The sequence below is a fragment of the Arachis hypogaea genome, chromosome 9 (genome assembly GCF_003086295.3).
Source record: "Arachis hypogaea cultivar Tifrunner chromosome 9, arahy.Tifrunner.gnm2.J5K5, whole genome shotgun sequence".
Classification (NCBI taxonomy): Eukaryota; Viridiplantae; Streptophyta; class Magnoliopsida; order Fabales; family Fabaceae; genus Arachis; species Arachis hypogaea.
In genome coordinates this window covers 71,280,278-71,294,203 of record NC_092044.1, presented here as the reverse complement: position 1 = coordinate 71,294,203, position 13,926 = coordinate 71,280,278, and the positions used below count along the sequence as shown (strand labels likewise).

The following is a 13,926-nucleotide window of genomic DNA, read 5'->3' as shown; positions in this document are numbered from 1 at the left end:
TCCTCAACTTGATGAATGTGATGATCCGTGACACTCATCATCATTCTCACCTATGAACGTGTGCCTGACAACCACCTCCGTTCTACCTTAGATTGAGTGGATATCTCTTGGATCCCTTAATCGAAATCTTCGTGGTATAAGCTAGAATTGATGGCGGCATTCAAGAAAATCCGGAAAGTCTAAACCTTGTCTGTGGTTTTCTGAGTAGGATTCAAGGATTGAATGACTGTGACGAGCTTCAAACTCGCGATTGTGGGGTGTTAGTGACAGACGCAAAAGAATCACTAGATTCTATTCCGACATGATCGAGAACTGACAGCTGAATAGTCGTGCTGTGACAGAGCGTGTTGAACATTTTCACTGAGAGGACGGGACTGTAGCCATTGACAACGGTGATGCCCAACATACAGCTTGCCATGGAAAGGAGTAAGAAGGATTGGATGAAGACAGTAGGAAAGCAGAGAGACGGAAGGGACAAAGCATCTCCCAACGCTTATCTGAAATTCTCACCAATGAATTACATAAGTATCTCTATCTTTATGTTTTATTCATCTTTTAATTATCAATCCTCCATAACCATTTGAATCTGCTTGACTGAGATTTACTAGATGACCATAGCTTGCTTCATACCAACAATCTCCGTGGGATCGACCCTTACTCGCGTAAGGTTTATTACTTGGACAACCCAGTGCACTTGCTGGTTAGTTGTGCGAAGTTGTGATAAAGAGTTGAGATTACAATTGTGCGTACCATGTTGATGGCGCCATTGATGATCACAATTTCGTGCACCATGTTTTTGGCGCCGTTGCCGGGGATTGTTTGAGTTTGGACAACTGAGGGTTCATCTTGTTGCTTAGATTAGGTATTTTTCAGAATTTTTAAGAATGAATTCTAGTGTTTCAAGGTGATGTTTTCATCATCACCAAAGCTGATTGATTTTCTTCAATTTAGCTCTTGAATGTAATGTCCTGCTGAAGCTTGGCTAGCCATGTCTAATTTCTTTAGACTGAAGCTTTAGACTAACATTGCATGATTCCTGGAATTCTTATTAAAAATTTTGAATCTCTTTATTTTCTTTTCCACATAAATTTTCGAAAAAACCAAAAACTTACAAAATCATAAAAACCAAAAATATTCTATATTTCTTGTTGAGTCTAGTGTCTCATTTTAAGTTTGGTGTCAATTGCATGTTTCTGTTCTTCTTGCATTTTTAAAATTCATGCATGTGTCTTCATTGATCTTCAAGTTGTTCTTGATGATTTACTTGCTCTGATCTTGAAATTCTCTTGTTTTGTGTGTTTTGTTGTTTCTCATATGCATTCTCAACTTGTTAGTGTCAGTAGTATACAAACTTCTAAGTTTGGTGTCTTGCATGCATTGTTTATTTGATTTTTAGTTGCATTTTGATTATTCCTCATCATTAAAAATCCAAAAAATTTTTAATTTGTGTCTTTTTCAAGTCAATAATACAGAGAATTGAAGATTCAGAACATACAGCAGAGGAATTACAGAGAAAAAGCTGGGCATTCAAAACGCCCAGTAAGGAAGGAAAACTGGCGTTTAAACGCCAGCCAGGGTGCCTGGTTGGGCGTTTAACGCCCAAAAGGGTAGCATTTTGGGCGTTAAACGCCAGAATGGATACCATTCTGGGCGTTTAACGCCAGGATGGCACAAGAGGGAAGATGTTGTTTTTAATGCAAATTTTTTTCAAGTTTTCATAATTTTTCAAAATCAAATCTTTTTCAAATCATATCTTTTCAATCATATATTTTCAAAATCAATTTCTCTCCTTTTTCAAAAATACTTGCTAATAATTAATGATTTGATTCAACATTTCAAGTATGTTGCCTTTTCTGTTGAGAAAGGTTTAATGTTTGAATCATATCTTTTCTTGTTAGCCAAGTCATTGATTTTAAAAATCAAATCTTCTTAAATTGCTTTTCAATCATATCTTTTTAATCACATCTTTTTCAAAATAGTTTTCAAATCATATCTCTTTGACTTTCAATTTCAAAATCTTTTTCAAAAATCACTTTATTTCTTTTTCAATCTTAGTTTTCGAAAATTATCAATCAAATTTTCAAAATTTCTTTCTTTAATTTTCGAAAATTCTTCCCCTCTTCTCAAATCCTTCTATTTATGGACTAACACTCCTCCTCAATGCACAATTCGAACTCTATCTTTCTAAGTTCAAATTCTTCTACCTCTTCCTTCTATTTTTCTTTTCCTCTAACACCTCAAGGAATCTCTATACTGTGACAAAGAGGATTCCATATTTTCTTGTTTTCTTCTCTTTCATATGAGCAGGAGCAAAGACAAAGGCATTCTTGTTGAAGCTGACCCTGAACCTAAAAGGACCTTGAAGCGAAAGCTAAGAGAAGCTAAAGTGCAACTCTCTGTAGAGGACCTAACAGAATTCTTCAAAGAAGAAGACATGGCAGCCGAAAACAACAACAATGCCAACAATGCAAGGAAGGTGCTGGGTGACTTTACTGCACCTACTCCCGACTTCTATGGGAAAAGCATCTCTATCCCTGCCATTGGAGCAAACAACTTTGAGCTTAAACCTCAATTAGTTTCTCTAATGCAACAGAATTGCAAGAACCATGGACTTCCATTGGAAGATCCTCATCAGTTTTTAGCTGAATTCTTGCAAATCTGTGACACTGTCAAGACCAATGGGGTTGACCCTGAGGTCTACAGACTTATGCTATTCCTTTTTGCTGTAAGAGACAGAGCTAGGATATGGTTGGACTCACAACCTAAAGAAAGTCTGAACTCTTGGGAAAAGCTAGTCAATGCCTTCTTGGAAAAGTTCTTTCCACCTCAAAAATTGAGTAAGCTTAGAGTGGAAGTCCAAACCTTCAGACAGAAGGAAGGTGAATCCCTCTATGAAGCTTGGGAAAGATACAAACAATTGATCAGAAAGTGTCCTTCTAACATGCTTTCTGAATGGAGCATCATAGGTATCTTCTATGATGGTCTATCTGAACTGTCCAAGATATCATTGGACAGCTCTGCTGGAGGATCTCTTCATCTGAAGAAGATGCCTGCAGAAGCTCAAGAACTCATTGAAATGGTTACAAATAACCAATTCATGTACACTTCTGAAAGGAATCCTGTGAACAGTGGGACGAATCAGAAGAAAGGAGTTCTTGAGATTGATACTCTGAATGCCATACTGGCTCAGAACAAAATATTGACTCAGCAAGTCAATATGATTTCTCAAAGTCTGTCTGGAATGCAAGCTGCACCAGGCAGTACTAAGGACGCTTCATCTAAAGAAGAAGCTTATGATCCGGAGAACCCTTCAATGGAAGAGGTGAATTACATAGGAGAACCCTATGGAAACACCTATAATCCTTCATGGAGAAATCACCCAAATCTCTTATGGAAGGATCAACAGAGACCTCAACAAGGTTTCAACAACAATAATGGTGGAAGAAACAGGTTTAGCAATGGCAAGCCTTTTCCATCATCTTCTCAGCAACAGACAGAGAATTCTAAGCAGAGCCACTCTGACTTAGCAACCATGGTCTCTGATCTAATCAAAACCACTCAAAGTTTCATGACTGAAACAAGGTCCTCCATTAGAAACTTGGAGGCACAAGTGGGTCAGCTGAGTAAGAGAATTACTGAACTCCCTCCTAGTACTCTTCCAAGCAATACAGAAGAGAATCCAAAAGGAGAGTGCAAGGCCATCAACATGGCCGAATTTGGAGAGGAGAAAGAGGTATTGAATGCCACTGAGGAAGACCTCAATAGACGTCCACTGGCCTCCAATGAGTTCCCTAATGAGGAACCATGGGAATCTGAGGCTCACACTGAGACCATAGAGATTCCATTGGATTTACTTCTGCCATTCATGAGCTCTGATGAGTATTCTTCCTCTTAAGAGGATGAAGATGTCTCTGAAGAGCAGGCTACTAAATACCTTGGAGCAATCATGAAGCTAAATGACAGGTTATTTGGTAATGAGACTTGGGAGGATGAACCCCCTTTGCTCACCAAAGAACTGGATGACTTGACTAGGAAGAGATTACCTCAAAAGAGACAGGAACCTGGGAAGTTCTCAATACCTTGTACAGTAGGCACCATGACCTTCAAGAAGGCTCTGTGTGACCTAGGGTCAAGCATAAACCTCATGCCTCTCTCTGTAATGGAGAAGCTAGGGATCTTTGAGGTACAAGCTGCAAGAATCTCACTAGAGATGGCAAACAACTCAAGAAAACAAGCTTATGGACTTGTAGAGGATGTTCTGGTAAAGATTGAAGACCACTACATCCCTGCTGATTTCATAGTCCTAGAGACTGGGAAGTGCATGGATGAATCCATCATCCTTGGCAGACCCTTCCTAGCCACAGCAAAGGTTGTGATTGATGTTGACAGAGGAAAATTGATCATTCAAGTGAATGAAGAATCTTTTGTGTTTAAGACTCAAGGATATCCCTCTGTAACCATGGAAGGAATCATGAAGAGCTTCTCTCAAAACAGAGTCAAACAGAGCCCCCACAGTCAAACTCTAAGTTTGGTGTTGGGAGGCCACAACCAACTTCTAAGTTTGGTGTTGAACCCCCACAGTCAAACTCTAAGTTTGGTGTTGGGAGGTTCCAACATTGCTCTGAGTATCTGTGAGACTCCATGAGAGCCCACTGTCAAGCTACTGACATTAAAGAAGCGCTTGTTGGGAGGTAACCCAATGTTATATTTATCTATTGTCCTTTGTTATTTTATGTTTTCTGTAGGTTAATGATCATGGGAAGTCACAAAATCAATTGAAAAAGCAAAAACAGAATGAAAAATAGAAAGAAAAATAGCACACCCTGGAGGAAAGCTTGCTGGCGTTTAAACGCCAGTGAAGACAGCAAATGGGCGTTTAACGCCCAGTCTGGCACCATTCTGGGCGTTTAACGCCAGAAAGGGGCACCAGACTGGCGTTAAACGCCAGGAAGGGGCAAAACGCTGGCGTTAAATGCCAGAAATGGGCACCAGCCCGGCGTTTAACACCAGAATTGGCAGAAGGAGTATTTTTGCTCGCCACTTGGTGCAGGGATGAATTTTCCTTGACACCTCAGGATCTGTGGACCTCACAGGATCCCCACCTACCCCACCACTCTCTCTCTTCTTCACCCATTCACCAATCACCTCAACACCTCTTCCCCAAAAACACCTCACCTATCAAATCCCACTATTCTCTTCACCACTCACATCCATCCCTCATAAAACCCCACCTACCTCACCATTCAAATTCAAACCACTTTCCCTCCCAAACCCACCCATAATGGCCGAACCATACACCCCCTCTCCACTCCTATATAAACCTATCTTCACTCCTTCATTTTAACACAACCTAAACACTACTTCTCCCCCTTGGCCGAACCACAAAGCCTCTTCCATCTCCTCTATTTCTTCTCTTTCTACTCTCTTCTTTCTTCTTTTACTCGAGGACGAGCAAACCTTCTAAGTTTGGTGTGGTAAAAGCATTGCTTTTTGTTTTTCCATAACCATTTATGGCATCTAAGGCCGGAAAAACCTCTAGAAAGAGGAAAGGGAAGGCAAAAGCTTCCACCTCCGAGTCATGGGAGATGGAGAGATTCATCTCAAGGGTGCATCAAGACCACTTCTATGAAGTTGTGGCCATGAAGAAGGTGATCCCCGAGGTCCCTTTCAAACTCAAAAAGAGTGAATATCTGGAGATCCGACATGAGATCCAAAGAAGAGGTTGGGAAGTTCTTACCAACCCCATTCAACAAGTCGGAATCTTAATGGTTCAAGAGTTCTATGCTAATGCATGGATCACCAAGAACCATGATCAAAGTGTGAACCCGGACCCAAAGAATTGGCTTATAATGGTTCGGGAGAAATGCTTAGATTTTAGTCCGGAAAATGTAAGGTTGGCATTCAACTTGCCCATGATGCAAGGAGATGAACACCCTTACACTAGAAGGGTCAACTTTGATCAAAGGTTGGACCAAGTCCTCATAGACATTTGTGAAGAGGGCGCTCAATGGAAGAGAGATTCAAGAGGGAAGCCGGTTCAACTGAGAAGGCATGACCTCAAGCCCGTGGCTAGAGGATGGTTGGAGTTTATCCAACGCTCAATCATTCCCACTAGCAACCGGTCCGAAGTTACTATAGACCGGGCTATCATGATACATAGCATCATGATTGGAGAGGAAGTAGAAGTTTATGAGGTTATATCCCAAGAACTTTATAAGGTGGCGGACAAGTCCTCTACCTTGGCAAGGTTAGCCTTCCCTCATCTCATTTGTCACCTGTGTTATTCAATTGGAATTAACATAGAGGGAGACATCCTCATTGATGAAGACAAGCCCATCACTAAGAAGAGGATGGAGCAAACAAGAGATCCTACTCACCATGAAATTCCTGAGATGCCTCAAGGGATGCACTTTCCTCCACAAAACTATTGGGAGCAAATTAACACCTCCCTAGGAGAATTAAGTTCCAAGATGGGACAACTAAGGGTGGAGTACTAAGAACATTTCATTCTCCTCCATAAAATTAGAGAAGATCAAAGAATCATGAGAGAGGAGCAACAAAGGCAAGGAAGAGACATTGAGGAGCTCAAGCGCTCCATAAGATCTTCAAGAGGAAGAACAAGCCGCCATCATTAAGGTGAACCCGTTCTTTAACTTCCTTGTTCTTTATTTTCCTGTTTTTCGAATTTTCATGCTTATGTTTATCTATGTTTGTGTCTTATGATCATTAGTGTCTTAGTGTCTATGCCTTAAAGTTATGAATGTCCTATGAATCCATCACCTTTCTTAAATGAAAAATGTTCTTAATTGAAAAAGAGAAGAATTGCATGAATTTTAAATTTTATAACAGATTAATTATTTTGATGTGGTGGCAATACTTTGACTTCTGAATGTATGCTTGAACAGTGCATATGTCTTTTGAATTTGTTATTCATGAATGTTGGCTCTTGAAAGAATGATGAAAAAGGAGACATGTTACTGAGGATCTGAAAAATCATAAAAATGATTCTTGAAGCAAGAAAAAGCAGTGAATACAAAAAAAAGAAGAAAAAAGAAAGAAAGAGAGGAAAAAGAAAAAGAAAAAAATAAAGTCATGATCCAAGGCAAAAAGAGTGTGCTTAAGAACCCTGGACACCTCTAATTGGGGACTCTAGCAAAGCTGAGTCACAATCTGAAAAGGTTCACCTAGTTATGTGTCTGTGGCATGTATGTATCCAGTGGTAATACTGGAAGACAGAGTGCTTTGGGCCACGGCCAAGACTCATAAAATAGTTGTGTTCAAGTATCATCATACTTAACTAGGAGAATCAATAACACTATCTGGATTCTGAGTTCCTATAGAAGCCAATCATTCTGAATTTCAAAGGATAGAGTGAGATGCCAAAACTGTTCAGAGGCAAAAAGCTACAAGCCCTGCTCATCTAATTGATACTGATCTTCATAGATGTTTTTGGAATTCATTGCATATTCTCTTCTCTTTATCTTATTTGATTTTCAGTTGCTTGGGGACAAGCAACAATTTAAGTTTGGTGTTGTGATGAGCGGATAATTTATACGCTTTTTGGCATTGTTTTTAGTATGTTTTTAGTATGTTTTAGTTAGTTTTTATTATATTTTTATTAGTTTTTAGTTAAAATTCATTTTTCTGGACCTTACTATGAGTTTGTGTGTTTTTCTGGGATTTCAGGTATTTTCTGGCTGAAATTGAGGGACCTGAGCAAAAATCTGATTCAGAGGCTGAAAAGGACTGCAGATGCTGTTGGATTCTGACCTCCCTGCACTCGATGTGGATTTTCTGGACCTACAGAATCCCAATTGGCACGCTCTTAATTGCGTCGGAAATTAGACATCCTGGGCTTTCCATCAATATATAATAGTCTATACTTTGCCCGAGATTTGATGGCCCAAACAGGCATTTCAAATCAGCTCAAGAATTCTGGCGTAAAACGCCGGAACTGGCACAAGAATGGGAGTTAAACGCCCAAACTGGCACAAAAGCTGGCGTTTAACTCCAAAAAAAGTCTCTACACGAAAATGCTTCAATGCTCAGCCCAAGCACACACCAAGTGGGCCCGGAAGTGGATTTTTATGTCATTTACTCATCTTTGTAAACCCTAAGCTACTATTTCTCTACAAATAGGACCTTTTGCTATTGTATTTTCATCTTGGTTCTTCTGGTTCCCTCTCTGGGGCCGAAGCCAATGATCACTATTATCACTTATGTATTTTCAACGGTGGAGTTTCTACACACTATAGATTAAGGTGTGGAGCTCTGCTGTACCTCGAGTATTAATGCAATTACTATTGTTCTTCTATTCAATTCGGCTTATTCTTGTTCTAAGATATCACTTGTTCCTCAACTTGATGAATGTGATGATCCGTGACACTCATCATCATTCTCACCTATGAACGTGTGCCTGACAACCACCTCCGTTCTACCTTAGATTGAGTGGATATCTCTTGGATCCCTTAATCGAAATCTTCGTGGTATAAGCTAGAATTGATGGCGGCATTCAAGAGAATCCGGAAAGTCTAAACCTTGTCTGTGGTTTTCTGAGTAGGATTCAAGGATTGAATGACTGTGACGAGCTTCAAACTCGCGATTGTGGGGCGTTAGTGACAGACGCAAAAGAATCACTAGATTCTATTCCGACATGATCGAGAACCGACAGTTGAATAGCCGTGCTGTGACAGAGCGCGTTGAACATTTTCACTGAGAGGACGGGACTGTATCCATTGACAACGGTGATGCCCAACATACAGCTTGCCATGGAAAGGAGTAAGAAGGATTGGATGAAGACAGTAGGAAAGCAGAGAGATGGAAGGGACAAAGCATCTCCATACGCTTATCTGAAATTCTCACCAATGAATTACATAAGTATCTCTATCTTTATGTTTTATTCATCTTTTAATTATCAATCCTCCATAACCATTTGAATCTGCCTGACCGAGATTTACAAGATGACCATAGCTTGCTTCATACCAACAATCTCCGTGGGATCGACCCTTACTCGCGTAAGGTTTATTACTTGGACGACCCAGTGCACTTGCTGGTTAGTTGTGCGAAGTTGTGATAAAGAGTTGAGATTACAATTGTGCGTACCATGTTGATGGCGCCATTGATGATCACAATTTCGTACACCAGTGATCACCTTCAAGGTCAAGCTTGAAAAAGAAATTTTGTTTCTTCTCTTTCATTCTTAATAAGTACTTGCCAAATTCTTTGGCATCATCTTGTTCGGAAACATTCCGTACTTCCCTTGTAATGTAATTTCTCACGTCTTTTTCGATGAAACTTAGTTCACGATGACTGACCACTGCTGCTACGAATGACTGGTATATTTTACTCGGTCTATTTCGGCTTCCTCGTTATTTTCAATGGTGCGACACACAAACATGCTTAGCTCCCTGTGTTATTTAAGCATCTCTGTTTGATCTAGACAGCAAGGGTGTGAATGATTCAGAACAACTTTGAAAATTATCCAAAGACCGACGTCCTTCAACATATGTACATAAATCCTGGTTGGACAGTTTATTGGAGCTAAGGGGTTTGTCTTTAGAGTTAGAGATATCTTGGATTTCCACTTTCCCTCTCTACTACATGTAATTAGTTGATTTTTAATCTCATCTCCCTTCCGAGTTGTGTTCCTTATTTTGGTAGAAAAACCAACAAGTTTGGAATGATCTTTGTAGAACTTTCCAACTTCTTCTAGTGTCTTGAAAGTTATCCCAATATTTGGGACAAATTGTTCATCCACAACATACCTAGACTATAAAATGAACTGAAAATATTATTAAAGCGAAACCATTGTATAATACTAAATTAATCGAATATTGTCCATTATATAAATTCAAATTTAAAACACCTGCGTCTAGAATGAACCGAGAAATACCATCAAAATGAAACCAATGTACAATTTCAAATGAACAGAAAATTGTGTTCATAAACAACTGGATTTAGTAATTGCATTCTATTCAATATAATTCAAAATTGAATAATCCAAACCTCATCCGCTTGATTCGATTCAGAAGAATAATCCAAATCGCTCTCATTCAACTAATTTGAAGTTGAATCGTTCATTGTTTTAATACGCTATTGAAATCTGAAAATGAAAAAGAAATCTGAGATCTGAAAACGAAGCTTTATGTTGTAAAAATCCTAGTAAAAAAGAATGCGAGAGCTTTACATTGAGGAAGAGAAGCTCTACATTGAGATAGAAGAATGAAGAGAAGGTTTACGTTGAGAAAAAGAAGCTCTAAGTTGAAGAAGAAGCTTTACGTGAATAGGGGGGAGGGGGAGGAGTTGGGCATGATCCAAAAAGAACTTTGTTGACTTGATTAGAAAAATTAAATGGATATAGAGCATTATTATTATAAAAATTGTGTTTGTTTGTTTGTGTTAAAATTCTCTCTCACTATTTTTTAAAAAGAATTTGAAAGAGCAAAAAGTACAAGTACGAGAATTTTAAAACAATTAGCAAAGCGAAAAGTAAAAGTCACTACATTAATTTAATATTTTAATTTTTTAGCGTGCAATTACTATAACCATAATAGTGGGCAGTTTTAAATTTAAATTGTAGGAATCAGGCAAAAAAAAAAATTAATAAACGAGATGAAAGAAGATATTAAATTAAAAAGATTAAAAGTTGAATATTTTTTGTACCTGTTATAAATTTAAAAATAAATTTAAATAAATTTTTATATACTTATTAAAAATTTAAATTATTTTAATCGTAATTTTTTTTATCTCGTTTATATTATAAACGAGATATATGTATTATTTCAAATTATATATTTTTTTTGTTTGCAAACGAGATATAACTAAATAAAATCGTTACATATTATGTATAATCATTTTGTACACGCTAAACAAAATATATATCAGGACTAATAATGTAAATAATGTCTAAATACTTATTTCAATAAATAAAATGATTAAAATATTTATTTAAAAAAAATCAGGTATACTCCAACACGAAATCTGAAGTTTGTAATTGGGAACCCTAAACCAAAATCCTTCAGCTCTTTTCAGGTTTCAACCATGAGTATGACCCAATTCGCCATGGTATGTCTGCTCTTTCTGGTTTCTCTTTCTTCTTCTCAATATACATAAATTACCATTTTGTCATCCATTTCAATTTCGTGCTTTTTGCAAATTGCACTCTTTGAAGTATAATTTACATAATGAAGAGACCCTAAGCTAAGTTTTAGCACCAAGTTTGTTTCTTTACTTCGTGTTTGATTGAGTATAAATGCTTGCTTGATGAAATTTTATGGTTTGGTGTCAATTTATAGAATTTCAAACCCTAAGTTCTAGCGAGTCTTCAGTTTTATATAAATGCTTGCGGTTTTTAATATATAATTGATAGAATCAAAAGCACGAAGCGGAGTTTTAGCACCAAGTTTGCTCATTGACTTCACTTTGATTCAGTATAAAATGCTTGCTTCCTGAACTTCTATATTTGGTGTCAATTAGGACCCAATATTATTGACAAGTTGTTGGACAATTGTTGATGATTTTTCTTTGCTCTCTATTTTAAATGCTTGCTTTGAATGCTTGTAATGTATTTATATTTCAGGTTGAGGAATTGGCTTCTCTGGTCAAGGACAACCTTCATTGCAAGCATTTAGTGCTCACAATGGAAGAAACCTTGGTCAAGTTTCTTCAGGATGATGACACAAGGTAAAATTCACGATCAAATTATGTTTGACCTTACTTCACAGGAATAGTATAAGTGTATAGTGCTATAAGTCACCACTTTGGCTAAGAAAGAATGGTTTACTTAACAGCAGTAATAACATAGCCTCTATCATGGTGAGAGATAGATTTGAAACCTCAATGAAATTTTACACTTTTCCTGTCATTTTTTCCCCAGTCCCAAAAAGGAAGCAGCCTATCAGCAGAGGGATGATTTTAAGTAATGTCATGTTCTCTGAGTTCTTTTTATAGTTCGTGTACAGGGCAACCAAATTCTGAAAGAAAGTGAAAGAATCCAATATATCAGAACCTGAAAAAATACCATGCCGCAATCTTAAATCGCTTCAAATTAGTCATGATTTCTCTCTCAACAAAAATTGTTTGTATACATCTCTTATTCATTGGCACTTTGTATTTATATTAAGGCCTTGATTCATAAGAAAGGTTGTTGCAGAGCAGCTCTAAGTGTTGTCATTTACAGCATCTGATTGGAGTTGGTTTTTTATGTCTTTCATGTTAAATAGTTGTTTTGCGCTTTGTCCCATAAAATGTGTCTTGAATAATTTACATATCTGCTTTGATGAACTATTATAGTTCAGATGGGATCTTGGAATTGGAGCCAATGAACTCTTACAACCGTCTTCTTTTGCATCGCCTTGCTGAGATATTTGGGTATTTATCATGTGATTTTTATTTTTTTTAAAGTCTTTTCAAATATTGTGATTTTCATTTTAAACATGTTTCCAGGTTTGCACATGAGTCTGTTGGTGAAGGAGATGATCGCCATTTAATTCTTGAGAAATGTCCAGACACATCCATGTGAGTGAACTTCAGCCTTTCCTAGCTGATGACCCCCTAGATATATCAAGCACATTTCCATAACTTTCTCTTGTTATATTTAAACAAGTTTTTTGTGAATGCTTTGAATTTTCAGACCTCCAATCCTTGTAAGCGATATCCTATGGGGTTATGATGAACCCCAATCTTTAATTACATCACATCAAATATTAAGGAGAGAAGACCCCTCCCCAGGTAATATGCTTAATAAGGAAAACACTAATATACCAAACTTCTTAATGAGGGGCCTTAATGTTGTGTTGCATTTTTCAGTCTTACAAACAAACAGAACCTCCTTTCCCCTGTCACTGGAAGAGAGAAAAGCGGCTTATTTGGCTGCTCGGGAGAGAATTTTCTGTGAGAGTTTGGAAGAGGTAAAAGAGCCTGGTGGACAAAAGCAGCGAAGTGTGCCTGTGGTTGCCCACCGCATGATTGCACATGCATTAGGTCGAAGAATGAACACGGAGAATCCAAATGTCTTAGCTAGTGATAGTACAAAGGACAAAATGCTCATGGATGAATTGAATGCTCGGAGAGAGAATGGCGCAGGGCCCAATCCCATGGAGAACTCGGAAGAGTCAATACCTCAAAGAAGGAACTCAAACAGTAGAATAAGAAACACTAGCACTTATGGTGGAGCTGCACTTAATAAAAGGGATGATCAAACACTGCTGGACAAAGATTTCCCCAAATCAACTCAAGATGGAAAACAAGCACCTAAGTTGAGTAAAGACTGCATGAAGGAGGAGCACATAGGAGCTGCGAAGAGAATGTTTGCTCATGCATTGGGGGTGCACTCCGGGACAGTTCCTAGAAGTAGAGATGGAGAGACAAAGAAGAATTAAGCAAAGGATGAGGTTGTTCTTTTCCTTGAAGTGTAAGTTGAGAAATCTTTTTCTGAAGCAGAAGATACTGTGTCTAAGAAGGGACTCCCCCATTGTTTTAGCATGTTTTCACATGATTCCCTGACATAATCTCAGGAGATCCATACAGGAGATACTTGTATCATGTTGGTGGCTAAGTACAGCCCTGATTGTGCTGGAATAATTTGAGTAGCAGCCGATTTCCAGTGTCGGAAGAACCCTCTTTTTGGAGTAGGGAAGGAAAATCCAGTTGACGAGATATGTTTTGGAATGTTATCCAGATGTTGTAAGACAGGGAAGCTGCATTGTCATTCTGATGTGTATTATATTGTGTTGTATAACTACTTGAAGTGGAAAAAAGTAAGAGGGTGTTTGGGGTGTCATGAAATTGGTGTGCAAATATCACTAGTCAATGACAGATATGTGAATTTTATCTTGTTTCAAGATGCCTACTTTTGTTTCCCATCTCCGGTGAAAAATTATTTTATAAACATAATAGAAAGAATTACGTTTTTATGATGTGCATAAC

At 38.0% G+C, this 13,926-nt stretch overlaps 1 protein-coding gene and 1 non-coding gene across 4 annotated transcripts; one reads left to right on the top strand and one right to left on the bottom strand.

Annotated features, from left to right (window-relative positions):
* Positions 1-2,839: 2,839 nt before the first annotated feature.
* On the bottom strand, positions 2,840-2,947 carry LOC112714105 (small nucleolar RNA R71). Its single transcript, XR_003159061.1, has one exon. It is a non-coding gene; the product is annotated as a small nucleolar RNA R71 (small nucleolar RNA).
* A 7,956-nt stretch (positions 2,948-10,903) lies between these two features.
* On the top strand, positions 10,904-13,841 carry LOC112711028 (uncharacterized). 3 transcript variants are annotated; one of them, XM_025763558.2, is made up of 6 exons: positions 10,904-11,064; positions 11,579-11,682; positions 12,292-12,369; positions 12,445-12,516; positions 12,632-12,729; positions 12,808-13,841. In XM_025763558.2, the coding sequence occupies exons 1-6, from the start codon at positions 11,041-11,043 to the stop codon at positions 13,377-13,379; spliced, it is 948 nt and encodes a 315-aa protein (XP_025619343.1). In that variant the 5' UTR covers positions 10,904-11,040; the 3' UTR covers positions 13,380-13,841. The 3 variants fall into 3 exon arrangements, with proteins under 3 accessions (XP_025619343.1, XP_025619346.1, XP_072059105.1); XM_025763561.3 differs by having other exon boundaries at positions 10,908-11,064; positions 12,297-12,369; XM_072203004.1 differs by having other exon boundaries at positions 10,947-11,064; positions 11,876-12,369.
* The last annotated feature ends 85 nt before the right edge of the window (positions 13,842-13,926 follow it).

Excerpts from the sequence above, each read along its gene's own strand:
- LOC112711028 (XM_025763558.2), top strand. The coding sequence starts at position 11,041 with ATGAGTATGACCCAATTCGCCATG. Across the intron at positions 11,065-11,578 it reads GTATGACCCAATTCGCCATG|GTTGAGGAATTGGCTTCTCT; the intron begins GTATGTCTGCTC and ends TTTATATTTCAG. Across the intron at positions 12,517-12,631 it reads AAATGTCCAGACACATCCAT|ACCTCCAATCCTTGTAAGCG; the intron begins GTGAGTGAACTT and ends TTGAATTTTCAG.